Raw genomic sequence first — 17,168 nt, 5'->3', positions numbered from 1 at the left:
ATCTTTTTTGTTGTCATTTGCCAGAATTGTCGTTGGAAAATTGTCAAAATATTAAATATTTCACTTTGCATTTTGCAATAACTCAAGAGTCGTGCGTTTTATTACAAATATTTTTATATTGTTGTATCGTAGACCTCGATTAAAAGATTTTTATTGAGAAGTCAAAAAAACTTAACATGGGTCTGAATAGTGGAATCCCTGAAGATAAACTTCCACAGTGTTGGTCGGACGATGTGCGAATGAATGCCCTTTTTGCACCCTTCCGATTAAAGTCTGCGAATCCCGAATCTTGGGATATGAAGATGAAGTTCTGGTCTGATATAGCGAGGCAGTGGTGTAAATATAAGAACGATCCCATTATATCTGCGTCGGATTTAAAATTCACGTTCCAGCGTAAAGGCCGCACTGCGGCATGCATTGATATTGTAGTGGAGGAAATGTATAGGTGAATATATTTGCATTATATTAGTATTAGATTAATCATTATTTAATATTCACTTCAAAGTTAAATTATTTCTTTCTTAATTTTAATAATGATAGTTTCCTTTGTAGTTCTTTGTCTTACTCTTACTCACTAATGAGATCTTAATAATTTTTATAATTTGAATACATAATATGAATGTTGAAATGCACACTACAACAACAAATTACTATTCATATTTGGTAATTTTGATATTTATGTCTAAACTATTTAGTTGATGGAGGTGTGCATACAATCAATTTGTATCCCAAACAAATCTAACAGTCTTCTATAGGCAATTCTTGAATCAAGGTGATAAAGATCCACTATTTAGTCGATTACGTGCACTTCAATATGTTCCTTCTATGATAGCGTAGCGCATAGGTCCCATCTATATGAAATCAACAATGTATATTTAATTGGATAACAATTAATGTGATATTGGTTAAAATGGCTTAAAAAAAATTAGCCATTATTTATCATTAAAAGTAAATGACAAAATATGTTATTGTGGGATATCCCTATGAGATAAAATATTATACCATCGCCACAGAATACATAATAGTAGCTAAACGCTACAGAACGGACACTCTCCGCCTCCCGCCAAAATTAAACACTTACCTCACCCCGCACGATCAGACATGTTATGGTACCCATTTCCCCGCAAGGACGATACCAACGACGTCTTTAGACGAAACGCAACGAAGATTGACAACATTAATCAAATTGACTTAAAGCAATTTTATTATTTTGGATTTGTGATTATCGTTTTTCGTAGAAAATGGTTAGATATTGTGCTGTTTACGGATGTATTTCATCAGAAAAACGCGAATTTTTTTTTACGCTAGTCACAAATGTGCCAACCATAAAGAGTTTACACACACATTTGCAGTCTCTACCGTGTGACTGTCAAAACTATAATTTTGTATGGAGTGTCCGGGGTGTGCCATCGCGGAATTTTCTGTTGATCGTTTCAATACTTAGTATATTATTTTGATAAACTTTGTCTGCAACATTTATCAAAAAAATGTACTCGAGTTTGAATCCCACCTTATCGAATTTTGTCTATTCTTTTAAAAATTAAACAAAAAACGACGTGTGGCACTCAGGGACTGCCGCGGTAAAGCTGCTATGCATTCAAGCCACACCTCTGCCCGTTGGAGTGAGGAGCGTGAGGTTTTTTCGTTACGGAATTTCTCGATTCGGTCCCTGCGCTCAAGGCCCGCAATAAAAGCTATGCAATAGCTTAAAAAGTTATAATGTTAATTATCAATTTCAGGAACGGCGACCTCTGCCCCATTTCCAAGTACCAGCAGATCCTCCACAACGGCCCAGAAGGCTGGATGTGGTGGGGCGCCAAGCTTGCGTTCAAACCGGCGGCGATCGCCCTCACAGCTGTGACGTCACTGCTGCCAGCGAGGCAGGCAGTCGATAATGACGGCCTGCCAAAGTCGAATATAGATGCGACGCAGCGGTTTGTTGTGGAGAGTGCTGTTAAGGTATAGGTTACATTATTGTACCCCATCTCATGTCTGAGGCCCAGTTAAACATTATTGTATACTGAATTTGATATTTTTTGGTTTATGGCATTCAAATACTTTATAAATATAAATTTATAAAGAATAGAACAAAATTTGATCACGAGGCGGGATTCGAAACCGCGTCCTTCATGCCAATATGGGGCGGACACTTGACTAATTCAGCCACCTGTTAATAAAATTATATTTATAAACATGAATTTTAATTTACAATGATAACTAAGCAAAACAAAACATACGAAATCTGTTATATAAATCCTAAATAAAATTAATTTTATCATTTCCAAACACACATCTAAAGCTCTTGCCGCTAATAACTGTGCTAAATAAAATAATTTTTATCTAATTATTCTCTATGTATATTTCCCAGGAGCAAGCGACCCACCTCCTCAACAACTTCCCTCCCGGCGCAGAACGCGTGGGCACCATCGACGATCTGATGAGAGCCTCCGGGCACACAAATAGAGAGACCTTTGAGATACTGCTGGGTTATCTGGTGGCTCAGGGGGCCGCTGTCAAACAGGATGATGTTGTTAAATTGGGTATGTTCTATATTCGATACTAGCTGTGCTCCGCGATTTCACCCGCATTGCTACGCTCCTGTTGGTTTTAGCGCGATGATATATAGCCTATAGCCTTCCTCGATAAACGGGCTATCTAACACCGAAACAATTTTTCAAATCGGACCAGAGATAGTTCCTGAGATTAGCGTGTTCAAACAAACAAATAAACAAACTCTTCAGCTTTATAATATTAGTATAGATTTAGTTTTTATAATGTATGAATATAAATTTTTAAAGAACAGAAAAAAATCGATAACGCGTGATCACCGAAACAATTTTTCAAATCGGACCAGAGATAGTTCCTGAGATTAGCGTGTTCAAACAAACAAATAAACAAACTCTTCAGCTTTATAATATTAGTATAGATTTAGTTTTTATAATGTATGAATATAAATTTTTAAAGAACAGAAAAAAATCGATAACGCGTGATCACGGCGCGGGGTGCTCTTAGACACACAACACCGCCGTGTTGTGTGTCTAAGAGCACCCCGCGCCATCTATTGAGATAATTATACAACCATCTCAACCAATATGAAACCTTGTTTTAATGATTACAATATTGTAATAATAGAACGCAGCCTACGTTTTTACGAAATTGTTTCATATTAGACAGTCACAATTTTTTTACCTTCTATATTTGACAAGCTTATATGTGACTACATATCTCAAACAACAAATAACAAAACACCCTCAATTTTCCAGCGGAACCAAACAAAAAAGCGGATCCGATCACGGAAATGGACCACGCGCTCGTGAAGCTCGTCTCCGCTGAGAGGAGACTGGACACAGACGCAAGTAGACTAGCCCGGGAAGTGGAGACGACTGACAACGATGTGAGAGCCGCCCTCAAGCTGGGGAATAAGCTCGCTGTGAGTATCGTATTGTAATATATACATTATACAAGATTCCTGTTCGAATCAAATTCAATGTTGCCAGGAATAAAAATATACCACAGATAATTAATATTTTGGGCGACATGTCAGTCTATGTCATTTCTCGGGTATCAACATTTCTCCATACCAAATTTCATGCAAATTGGTTCAGAAGTTTGGGCGTGATTGAGTAACAGACAGACAGACAGAGTTACTTTCGCATTTATAATATTAGTAAGTATGGATTAACGGAAACCAAACAAGAGAGTGGATATCAACTGAGAGGAGACTGAGCACAGACGCAAGTACACTAGTTAACTTCAGTAGTTTCGAATTGTTAATCATGATTCAAAATTGAGTACTGGTGGTAAATGCAAGTATATCAGTTCAGTGACGAACATACACTCGGGACAAAATATATTTACAAAAATGTTGTTTTTTCTAGTGTTTGATTTTACGCGAGTATTATACATTTAGAAATTAAAGATTTTAACGGAATTTAAACGCTATTTATTCATTACTAGCTGCTCCGTGCGGTTTCACCCCCGTGGCTCCACTCCTGTTGGTCGTAGCGGGATGATATATAGCCTATAGCGTTCCTCGATAAATGAGCTATCTAACACTGAAAGAATTTTACAAATCGGCCCAGTAGTTCCCGAGATAAGCGCGTTCAAACAAACAAACTCTTCAGCTTTATAATATTAGTATAGATATGTATTATTATACCGACGTTTCGTACACTTAGCAATGAGAGTGTTCACGGGGAGTCGCCCCGTTTTTCTAAATACAAAAATGTTGTTTGCATACAAATAAAGTGTTTTAAACACTAACTTTGAACACTTATCATATTGGTGTCGTTACAATAATTAGAATGGTTTAAGAGTGATTTAAGCGTGTAAAGTATATTAATTATTGAAGTGAAACTTCTTTATCGGGGTTGGAAAAAAATTGAGTGTAACATTTTTCCGTTACGCGCCATCTTTTTCCTATCCCTACCACGCGTGATTCGACGTATTTCTGTAAAGTTGCATATAGTAAATTATTTTTTGAAAAATAAGGTCATCAAGAAGTTTCACTTCTTACGTGTGTACACTAGTACACGCACACATTTTTTTTATTTTTATTTATATTTCACCCTCAGGCCAAGAACCATCTCCGTCGCAAGCACAAGGTCCAACTGCGTTTACAGCGCTGCGAGTCAGCGCTGGAGAACGTTCGCCAGCTGCTGCAGCAGGCGCGCGACTCGGAGGTTAACAGCGCTGTTGTTGATACTTACCGGTGAGCGCCTTTACAGATAATATTTATAAATTACTAGCTTACAGCCCGCGGCTTCGCCCGCTTTGTCTAAAACCTAATAAATTATATACTAAAACCTTCCTCTTGAATCGCTCCATCTATTAAAAAAACCGCATCAAAATCCGTTGCGTAGTTTTAAAGATTTAAGCATACAAAGGGATATAGGGACAGAGAAAGCGACTTTGTTTTATACTATGTAGTGATAGCTAATTTACCTTTAAAATCATTATTTAAGTCAATATTATGTTATAGTTCTGTTATTTTTGTGTCATTAAAGAAGGTGGACCACAAAATACAGGCTGACCTAGTTTGGGGTCCAAATGTGACATGTTTGTACCTAACCCACAAATTGATCAATAAATGATTTTTTTTTTTAATTATTGAAACGAAATTATGATTTCATGATTGAAAGGAACTTTTAAGTTTCAGAGAGACAGACAGAGAAACACACACAGCTATAGCTTACAACTACAGCAAAGAGTGTCAAACTTTTCGTCTAAATTTTTTCAGTATAGCCCCCGCATCGCAACGCCAATAAAATATTTGTAATTAACCACTGTATTTGTTAAAAAACTTTAAAATATTAATCTAGCAATGAAATTATTTCAGGACAAGCGCTCAAGCAATGAAGAGTACAATGAAAGGCGCGGGCTTGGAGGAGGACCTCGTGCACGACACTATGGATGATCTGAAGGAGGTGAGCATTACAATACAATACAATACAATGCAGTGCAATACAATACAATACAATGCAGTACAATACAATACAATACAATTCAGTACAATACAATATAAATAAATAAATATTTCGGGACAATTTTCACACTCGGCACAATCTGATCCCATACTAAGCTTTCGCTTGTGTTATGGAAACCAGATGGCTGATAAACATACATTTATAATTTTAAATAAATACTTGTATAGATAATTAACACCCAGACACAGAGCAAACATCTATGTTCATCACACGAATATTTGCCCCGGCTGGGAATCGAACCCACGACCTCTGGCTTGGAAGTCAGGGTCACAACCAACCAAGCCAACCGGCCAGTCGATATAATACAATACAGTCAATTTAAGCAATGTTCTATAGATAACTGATACATATAAGAAGCGTTTGAATAGTGATGTACCATCTATGACCAACGCATCTGTGGGTGAATGTAACTTTTTAACAGTTAAGGTATTTATTATTTATGAGCTGTTATCAATACGGTACAATATATTACAATACTAGGTTTCCGCCCGCGTCTTCGCCCGCGCAGTCAAAGAAAAACCAGCATAGTTCCTGTTCCCGTGGGATTTTTTTGGTGTTAGATAGCCCATCCCATATATCGAGGAAGGCTATAATATCACGCTAAGATCAACAGGAGCGGAGCAATGCGGGTGAAACCGCGGGGAACAGCTAGTAATCTATAAAATGATGTGCAGATTAAGGATATTACGTGGTAATCCAATCGTGTAATTAATCAAATAGTGGCGGAACCAAGGCAAAACAAAAGTTTCGATCGTAGAACACTCTCTAATGCTTCGCATTATTAGTCGTTTTATATCAAACTAGCTTTCCGCCCGCGGCTTCGCCCGCGTTTTCAAAGAAAAACCCGTTCCCGTAGGATTTCCGGGATAAAACCTATCCTATGTCCTTTCTCGGGTATCAAAATATCTCTATACCAAATTTCATGCAAAATGGTTCAGTAGTTAAGGCGTGATTGAGTAACAGACAGACAGACAGCGTTACTTTCGCATTTATAATATTAGTATGGATTAAATCTAATTCCCAGGTGATGGACACATACAACGAGGTCGAAAAGGCGTTAGGTGGAACGATAGATGACGTGGATATAGCCGAGTTGGAACAAGAGCTCAACGAGTTGATGTCAGGAACAGGTGGTGGGGGTACACCGCAGAAACAGACTGGGAATGAAGGTAAATCACTACATAGTATAAAACAAAGTCGCTTTATCTGTCCCTATGTCCCTTTGTATGCTTATCTTTAAAACTACGCAACGGATTTTGATGCAGTTATTTTTAATAGATAGAGTGATTCAAGAGGAAGGTTTTAGTATATAATTTATTAGGTTTTAGACAAAGTGGGCGAAGCCGCGGGTGGTAAGCTAGTGTTATTATAATAAAAGAGTGTCAGAAGTGAAACATCTTTGGCAATATTCAAAGATATAAATTTATATACGGGTGGCTGAGTTGGTCAAGCATCCGTCCTGGATTGGCGTGGAAGGATGCGGGTTCGAGTCCCGACTCGTGATCGATTTTTTTTTGCTATCTACACTTCTACACTAATATTATAAAGAGGACAACTTTGTTTGTTTCTTTGTTTGATTGTAATGAATAGGCTCATAAACTACTGGACTGATTTTAAAAATTCTTTCACCATTCGAAAGCTACATTATGCACGAGTAATATAGGCTATATATTATCACGCTAAGACCAACAGGAGCGGAGACACGCGGGTGAAACCGCGCGGCACAGCTAGTTCTATATAAATTTATATTTATCATCAAGCATTTCAATGCCATAAAACCAAAAATATCAAATATAATATTCAAAAATACCAAAATCGTCGTTTCACTCCATGACGTGACCTTGTAATTTTACTCTCAACGCGCCTAAAGAAGTTTCACTTCAAAACAAGTGATAACTGCGTTAAAAACAACCGACTTCAAACTTGCACTTGCAAAATTTACAAATACCTACAAACAAAAATGCTCATAAAATAAAAACTACTGGGCCTATCCGAATAAAATTTTTATGGGACCAATTCGACACCATCCCGCATCGAACAAAAAAAGAATCACGTAAATCGGTTCAGAAACCTCGGAGTAATCGGTGTACATACATAAAAAAAAAAATATACCAGCCGAATTGATAACCTCCTCCTTTTTTTTGAAGTCGGTTAATAAGAAAAAAATCTTCTATGACAGAGAAACACGCGCACCCCGCACGGCTTACAACTATAGCAAAAAGTGTCGTTACAACATTTTGATCTTTTCCGTCTAGCCCTCTTTCGCAATACGCGATAAGGAATTTCGTTCCAATAAAAATTAAAATCCTTATATAAGGTGTTTCTTTTATTGACGTGATAACGTCTTATAATTCGATAGAGCCGGCTGCACGCACGAAAAAACATGACTCATGCGGCGTTACCTCGCTCTGAGGCGTTCCGTAAGGCTTGAAGTGTAAGCGAGAGCGCGGAACGAGCGACAAAGAAGCACAATCGGACGTTGTCACGTTCAACTATCATCAGTAAACCGACTTTACAGTCAACGAATTATTTTTTATTGGTTTTATTGATAAAATGGAACGCGCTTCCCGAGAAGGTACAAGATTAATTGTTGTCGTGTTTTAAATAGGCGAGATTTGTTATGAGTCTAGTTGTTTATAAAAAATATATAAGTTCTAACTAGCTTTCCTCCCGCGACTTCGCCCGCTTTGTCTAAAACCTAATAAATTATATACTAAAACCTAATTCTTGAATCAATCTATATATTAAAAAGAACCGCATCAAAATCCGTTGCGTAGTTAAGATTTAAGCATACATGTATAAGCAGATATGGACATAGGGACAGAGAAAGCGACTTTGTTTTATATTATGTAGTGATGTAATAATGAAAGTTGTTACGGTTCAAACCGGAGGCATTGACATTTACTTTAAAGCATTAGAAATGTCAGAATCCATACTAATATTATAAATGCGAAAGTAACTCTGTCTGTCTGTCTGTCTGTTACTCAATCACGCCTAAACTACTGAACCAATTTGCATGAAATTTGGTATGGAGATATTTTGATACCCGAGAAAGGACATAGGCTACCTTTTATTGCGAAATATGTACCACGGGCGAAGCCGGGGCGGACCGCTAGTAAATAATAAGATGAATAAATTTTAAATCCATTATTTTTAATTGATATATTAATTGTTGTAACAGATGTGAAACTCCCATCTCCCCCCACACGGACCCCGCGCAAGGAGTCCGAAAGGGAGTTCGTGTTCGACGGCGAGGAGAGGATGTTGGCAGACCTCGACCGGCTCGGGGAGGACACTGGGAGGGGAATGGCAGGTGAGTTTGAGTTGGAACTCAAATTCAAAGTCACACTCAAGATTATATTCGAACTCAAACTTAAACTAACCAAAAAATAAAAATAACTGCGTTAAAAACCGACTTCAAAAACGCAAAAGTAAAAAATAAAAATGATTTGATATCATTAATTACTACATATTATTTAGATGTGCTACCGGCCGAATTGATAACTTCCTCCTTTTTTTAGATTTACGCCTTTTTTACTAGCGCTTTTGCTTTAGAGCGATACAATCCCACACTCAAATTCATTATTACGCACTCTAACTCAAATTGACACTCAAACTTACACTTTACTAAAAAATAAGCTACTCTAACTACTACTTCTACTACTTGTGTTTTCGCTTTTGAATCGTCAATATATTTAGGGTGCTTTTCAACCAATAATGTGTTGCAAGGAACTGAAGGAACACATTCCTTATTTATATTTTCCATATTTGTAAATAACAAATTTTATCGCTTCAAATGCTCTTCAAACTTCAAATTAAATGAAGCGATATGATTGGTTCTTTACAAATACATTCCTCACTACATATCTTCGCACATTATTGGTGGAAAAGCACCATGTTCAATGTACTTGGGATGAAAGGACGACGTTCGTTGCGTCAGCTATCCCTACTAATATTATAAATGCGAAATTAACTCTGTCTGTCTGTCTGTTACGCTTTCCCACTTACAGCCCGTTCACACATGTCTCCGTTTTACTGTTCCGTTTTATCGTGTACGTTTTTTTTTCGTCGATGGCGTATGTAATTGTATGAGCGACTTCACACATGGCACAGTATACTGTATACAGTAAAAAAAATCGTTCCGTAAAAAAATTACATTCCGTTTTGTCATCGAATACTGGACGACGGAACAGTAAAAATATACGGATACGTAGAATTTTAACGGATAGGTCCTGTGTGCGTGAAGAGCGGTGCGTGTGGGGTACAGAAGGGGGAGTGATGCGACAGGCTTTGACTCGCATTTTCTATTGTACATTCAAAGAGAACGCGTGCGTGCATTGTGTGTAATAATTATTATAATCATTGATTTATAGAATAACGGCGGTATACTGCGAGAGATTTCTGTTCACACATCCTATCCAGTAATGACGGATCCGTTGAACGTTATACGGTGCCTATGTGTGAACAGAGCATAAATTTATGACGTATCCGTTTAAAACGTTCAAGTAAAACGGACTCCCATGTGTGAACGGGCTGTTAAACCTCTCAACCGATTTTGGTGAAATTCGGCACAGACAATTTAGACCCTGAGAAAGAACATAAGCTACCTTTTATCAAAACACAACGCGGGCGGAAGCTAGTTATTATATATTATAAAGGCGAAAGTTTGTAAGTATGGATGTATGGATGTTTGTTACTCTTTCACGTAAAAACTACTGAACCGATTACAATGAAATTTAGCACACGTCATATAGAGGGTAACTTGGATTAACACATAGGATAGTTTTATCCCGGAAATCCCACGGGAACGAGAACTATGCGGGTTTTCCTTTGCAAACGCGGGCGAAGCCTCGGGCGGAAATCTAGTCTATACATATAATAAATCTGTAGAAGGGTCAATTCTGTACATTGAAAATATTGAAAAAATAAATACCAGGGGGTGTTACTGGATCGACACCAAACCCAAATATGTGATTAAATAAATTTTTGTCTGTCTGTCTGTCTGTATGTGAAGGCATCACGTAAAAACTAACGGTTCGATTTCGATGAAACTTGGTATAATTATACCTTATTATCCTGGGCATAAAATAGCATACTTTTTATTCCGGAGAAATACGTAGAAAAAAAATAAATCTTAATTTTTCTTAATTTTTCCGCGCGGACGGAGTCGCGGGCGGAAGCTAGTTTCATATAAACTATTGCAAAGATGCCCGTTTGTACAACGACGACAATTACGACGTTACGTGTTTATAAATTTGTAAAGAATACAAAAAAAAATTACAAGGCAGGATTTCAGTTCGCACCTTTGACTTTGACGTCCGACCTCTCGGTCACTCGTGAAAGGCGCGGGTTCGAATCCCGCCTCGTGATTGATTTATTTTATCTTATAAATGCAAATCCTTACGACACTTTTGAGCGCTACGCACTATGGTAAAAGGATTTTTCTTTAAAAATTTATTTATGCTATAGAATTAATATGAAGTTACATGTCTATTTTGCAGAAGCCCTAAAAGTGAGTCCCAAGCGGAGCCCTAAATCACAAACGGAACCGTGGAGCTCAGCGCAGGGCGAGTGGGAGAGTGAATCAAGCGACCGCGGGTATGGCGAGCTGCGACAGGACGAGAGACTGCATCCCGGTGTGTAATAATATAAATAACTAGCGGTCCGCCCCGGCTTCGCCCGTGGTACATATAGACCCGATTTCACCAATATTTTCTAAATCAGAGATTTATTAATCGAGCTTCAAAATAAACATGTATTTTAACATCGTTGTCAACTCTTCAGGTCCCAAGAAGGAAATCTAAGAGCCGATTATCAAATCGGCCTTTAACTGAGCGACTCACGAATCATTCATTCGTATTTTAAACCGCCCGAAACAAAATGTCATAGTTGACAATGCCATAGTTTCGCACATTAGGGCTATTTGTTCTAGTTGTATAATAACTGTCATGTTTGGTAATTCGACTAAATTGAGATGTTCTAATACAGTATAAAATTTAATAATCATGTAGTAACTTTTACGTTTCCTGGTTTATATGTCAAACGATTTGGTCGTTACCATGGTTACAATTAATGTTTGATGTTATTTGGAGATTGTTTTATTTTTTGATTTTTGATTGTTGTGATTTTTCTTGTGTTATTTTAATTTTATTAATTCGAGTTGAATAATTATTATAATAATGTTAAAGAAAAATCGCGGTTCAATATCACTTGGTAGAAGGTAAACTGGATCTGGTTGAAATTACGAAAAAAAATTCGGAGTCCGAAGGAAAGTGGAGAGATCTCATACTAGAAGAGCAATTAACAAGAAAAATAGAGACAAAGATAAAAGAAAGCAGTAAATTAATAGTAAATTCTTGTTCGTAATAACCTAGTATCTAGTTGTTATAACCAATTTATTGAATGATGTTAATAGGTACAATCTAAGGGTACAATAAAAATGTTTTATAAAAACACAAGTTTTATTTATTTATTTAGGTAACATGAAAAATAACATATTTCTATAACAATGTCACATTTAAATTAAATTAGGATCATCATCATCGTCAGCCCATATACGTTCTCACTGCTGGGACATGGGATTGGTAGTGCTAACTTAAACTAAAACACGGTAAGGGATCAGGTCATTATCCACCACGCTATCTTATGATATGTCGGTTAAAGGTTTCCTCACAATGTTTTTCACCACTGAGCCATCACTACGACACTGCACTGCACTACAATAAGCAGTTGGTCTGTAAGTGAAACTGATTGATTCCTAAAACAGAATTTAAAATTAAGATAAATACATTTCATAATCATGAGGAGGCCTGAGCCTTACCTGAGTAGTGGTGAAGTTTAAATTTTAAGTACCTATATTGGTATTCAATACTAGATTTGACATGACTCACAGGATTATTATGGTTTAATTGAAAATAATACAGTATGTAGGAAGGAACCTTTTATGCACATAAATATAAATATTACCTCACGAGATAGTTATACTTACAGATCCGACGGTTATTCGAGTTTATCTTCAATTAATTGCAATACTTCCAAAACCGATTGTTTTGATAAACGAAATCTTGTACTAAAATCAACATCATCATATTCTACGAAACAATGACGACGTCTTTATAAATTCTGGGCCGTCGCGTTCGCACTATATAATCCAAATTATACAAATCATCCAGCACATCTTCATTTTCAAAAATAAAATAGTATGCAGAGTCCATCTTGACAGCAAGAAAACATCAAATCATTTTTTCTAATCGCTTGTTAAAAATTTAAAGAGCCTCTATGCCAGTAATTAAATATGATGCCGTGTTAAGGAAACTAAACCTCGATTAGGTCATGGTGGGACACTCCCTTACATTGATGTCCCGTTAAAAGAGTTAACAGCGTGTTAAACTAACTAACAGAGCTTGGTGAAACTGGGCCTTAGCCTATGATCTTTCTCAGGGTCTAAAGATTGTCTGTGCCAAATTTCATCAAAATCGGTCCAGTAGTTTATGAGCCTATTCATTACAATCAAACAAACAAACAAAGTTTTCCTCTTTATAATATTAGTGTAGACTAGCTTTCCGCCCGCGCTCTCAAAGAAAAACCCGCATAGTTCCCGTTCCCGTGGGATTTCCGGGATAAAACCTATCCTATGTGTTAATCCAAGTTACCCTCTATATGTGTGCTAAATTTCATTGTAATCGGTTCAGTATTTTTTTCGTGAAAGAGTAACAAACACACACACATCCTCACAAACTTTCGCATTTATAATATTAGTAGGACTAGCTCCATTCTATAGTAAAAGAAATTCAAAAATTAAAAACGTAAATCATTGTTATCAGCCTGTCTATACTGATATTATAAAGCTGAAGAGTTTGTTTGTTTGTGTGAATGCGCTAATCTCGGGAACTACTAGTCCGATTTGAAAAATTCTTTCCGTGTCAAATTGCCCACTCATCGAGGAAGGTTATAGGCTATATATCATCACGTTAGGACCAACAAGAGTGGAGCAATGCGGGTGACACCGCGCTATAGCCTACCTCGATAAGTGGGCTATCTAACACCGAAAACATTTTTCAAATCGGACCAGTAGTTCCCGAGATTAGCGCGTTTAAACAAACAAACTCTTTAGCTTTATAATATTGGTATGAATTTAAATGACTCCCCCCCCCCCAGGGCAACCCCTAAACGTGGACTTCACGACCCCCCCCCGGCACTACGGCGCCGAGTTCCAAGTGCGCGACCACCGCGCGGCGGCCGGCGTGTGGCTGTTCAACAGCGCTGACCGAGCCGCTGTCAGACAGCACGACGGGTGAGTAGCTGTACACATACACACATACAGTGGAATCCGTTTATAATGAAAGAAAGAAAAGTTTATTTAACACTACTCACATAATAAAAGAAAAATAATTAAAAAAAGACGTGTAGCACTCGAGGACTGCCGCGGTAAAGCTATTGCATGCTATGCCTTCAAGCCACACCTCCGCCCGTCGGAGTGAGGAGCGTGAGGTTTTTTCGTTACGGAATTTCTTGATTCGGTCCCCGCGCTCAAGGCCCGCGATAGAAGCTATGCAATAGCTTAAAAAATATACAAACAAAACAAAAACAACAATGAAATAAAAAATAGTACTTAATTCTAATAAGTGTGGTGCTAAAAAGGGTCACTGCTCAGCATGTGCTGCACTGTTACATACTGTGCACCCGCATTGCTCCGCTCCTGTTGGTCTTAGCGTGATGATATATTATAGCCTATAGCCTTTCTCGAGAAATGTGCTATCCAACACCGAAATAATTTTAAATCGGACCAGTAGTTCCTGATATGAGCGCGATCGAACAAACAAACTCTTCAGCTTTATAATATTAGTAGGATTATTATTTCTTTCTTATAATGTCATCCTTTTCCAGTCCTGAAACAGCGAAAGCGGAGAGTTTCGTAGTAGCGCCGGGCGGAGAGAGGCAGAGTAAAAAGAGTGAAGCCAACGATCTCGACGATATAGAGAAGAGACTTCACAACCTGCGGGGATTCCGCTCCTAGTGGTGAGTTTTGTGGGAGAGAGAGTTTAGTGGGAGAGAGAGTTTAGTGGGAGAGAGAGTTTATTGGGAGAGAGAGTTTAGTGTGAGAGAGAGTTTAGTGGGGGAGAGAGTTTAGTGGGAGAGAGAGTTTAGTGGGAGAGAGAGTTTAGTATGGGTGAGAGAGAGTTTATTAACCCTTAATTACTCGCGTGGGGTATATCTGACCCCACGGCGTATTTGAAGCGTCGTATCTCCGCCATTTTTAAAGCTACCTGCGTGCCGTTCTTAGTAGCTGCCTAAATACCTTCCCCGCCGCGAATCAGTCGCGAGCGCCGCTCCATGTCGTGTGATTGTGTCAGGAGATCGCGTCTGGGGTATATATTGCCCCACGCGAGTATTCGTGCAACTTTTTTTGGACGAGTGAGTATGTGTATTTTTATTTTATAATGTGCAGTACATATACTAAATAGTTCGTTTTTTACTTATCTTTGTTTTCTGTTTATTTGTTTTAGGTTAGAACATCTAAAATGGCAATTAAGCGTCTTTCTGACTACCAGATTGTTAAGCGTTTGGAAGACGACGAAGAAAGCATCATAGATAGTCTCGATGAAGATGAGGTAGACGAGGACGTGATCCAGAGTGACCACAACTCAACCAAATGTGTGTTAGCTATAACGTCGGCAAAATACGTACAAAATATGGCCTATGGTTATATTTACCACACTGCCTAGGGCCATACAAAAACGGCTAAAAAATGCTCAAGTTCAGGATCCTAGCCCCACTTCCAGAGGTGGTCCATCGACAACTTATAAAAGGTGCCATATCTGTCCAAGGTCAAAGGATAAAAAAATAAGATTTATGTGTGCAAAATGCCACCAGCAAGTTTGTCACGACCATTCCACTATGATATGTGATAAATGTATTGATTAAAAACTTCCTAAATTTAAAGTTTCATCTTTAAAAGTTTATTACATTTATATTGATTAAAGATAGTAAATAATTTAGAACAATGTTGTCTCTTTCTAATTTTTGTAATAAAAATAAAAGTATGTCATTAAAAATATGTTTTATTGTACCTTTAAAATTGGGGTTAAATATACCCCACGCGAGCGTAAGTGTAACTATATAGACGCGAGTAATTAAGGGTTAAGATAGGAGAAATTATAAATATTTGTTTATTGAAATAAAATTATTAATTGTACTTACAGTAATTATACCAAAGCGTATTTAGTAACGATACATAAAAAAAATAAAAACAAAACGGAGCTACACACTATGTGCGGCTATATGCATCCAAGTACCTACTACAGAGGTCTAGGACAGAATAGTTATTAAATAGGTAGACAGAGAGATAGATTTAAGTAAGGGAAGGAGAGTTTAGGAAGATAGGAGGAGAATTTAGGCAGATAGAAGTAGAGATAGGGAGAGTTTGATAAGAGAGGGGAGTTTATTCAGGAAGAGTGTTTGTTAAGAGAGAGAAGTAGATAATAGTAAAACAACGAGTTTGTCTCATTTTAGAAGAAATTATTATGATTATTTTGTATATTTATTATTTATTTTTGTTTTGTTCCAGGATAAAACTTCACGTCCTAAATAGCGAGATTGCGCAAGTTATAATCATATAATTTTGTCGAACAGCAATAATTATTATTAGTGTTAAATATTGTAAATATGTTCGTAAAAAATAATAGAAATAGATTAAATTGTAGATAGGTGAAGAAAAAAATTGGAAAAATCCAGAAAAAAATGTACAACTAACCGTGTATCTTTGGGGATGAAATTTGTATAAAAGTAGGTATGTTTTACAAGTACGTTACGAGCAAAAGGATCTTGATTTTAATAGATCATAATAATATTGCTAGAAGATTTATTTTCAATGAAATTTTATAGAATGGGAATACTTGTAAAATAAATGTTAGAAAAAAAAATGTGTGCGTGTACTAGTTTTCTGTAAAGTTGCATATAGTAAATTATTTTTCAAAAAATAATTTACTATATGCAACTTTACAGAAAAACGTCGAATCATGCGTGGTAGGGATAAGAAAAAGATGGCGCGTAACGGAAAAATGTCACGCGTAACGAAAAAATGTTACACTTAATTTTTTTCCAACCTCGATAAAGAAGTTTCACTTCAAAACATCCTTTTTTTTATCCGAATACCTGCCATGTGGTCCTGTTTCTATATTTTTTTCTCACAATGTTATATTGTCTTTACTTTTTGTTAAAAAAATAATTAATTATATGGTTTTTGTATTTAATTAAAAAAGCTTTTTCATGTCGGACTTTTAACCATAATATGAAATTTCGAAAATTGCATATTTTACTTCCGAGTACTATCAATATATTATGTATTAATATCTATTGTATTTTTTTTTATAAAATTAACAGTACCTGGCCATATACACGCTTCATTTATAATGATGAAATATAAAAATCAATGAAAAAATAAAAAATCGGCCAAGTGTGAGTTGGACTCGCGCACGAAGGGTTCCGTACTCTGGGGTGTCTTAATATATTTTTATTTTGAGTATTTGCTATAGCAGCAACGGAAATATGTAGTTTTTGAAAATATAATGGTTTATGAGATCCCGTTTTACCGTTTCGGTACGGAACTCTAAAAATGCACTAAAACTCAAGTCTCTTCTGCTCGTAGTGCGTTAATTAAATTTAAATGTAGAATATTTTTCT

The 17,168-nt window shown here is 36.9% G+C and overlaps 1 protein-coding gene across 1 annotated transcript; it reads left to right on the top strand.

Moving 5' to 3' along the window:
- The first annotated feature begins 36 nt into the window (after positions 1-36).
- On the top strand, positions 37-16,412 carry LOC123702104 (charged multivesicular body protein 7). The gene is made up of 12 exons (XM_045649746.1): positions 37-445; positions 1,740-1,959; positions 2,369-2,540; positions 3,264-3,430; positions 4,575-4,711; positions 5,339-5,426; positions 6,511-6,655; positions 8,668-8,799; positions 10,988-11,122; positions 13,644-13,779; positions 14,373-14,504; positions 16,054-16,412. The coding sequence occupies exons 1-11, from the start codon at positions 177-179 to the stop codon at positions 14,500-14,502; spliced, it is 1,731 nt and encodes a 576-aa protein (XP_045505702.1). The 5' UTR covers positions 37-176; the 3' UTR covers positions 14,503-14,504; positions 16,054-16,412.
- The last annotated feature ends 756 nt before the right edge of the window (positions 16,413-17,168 follow it).

This window comes from Colias croceus, chromosome 23 (assembly GCF_905220415.1).
Source record: "Colias croceus chromosome 23, ilColCroc2.1".
NCBI lineage: Eukaryota > Metazoa > Arthropoda > Insecta > Lepidoptera > Pieridae > Colias > Colias croceus.
The sequence above is the reverse complement of the archived record's forward strand: the minus strand, read 5'-3'. Positions and strand labels throughout refer to the sequence as shown.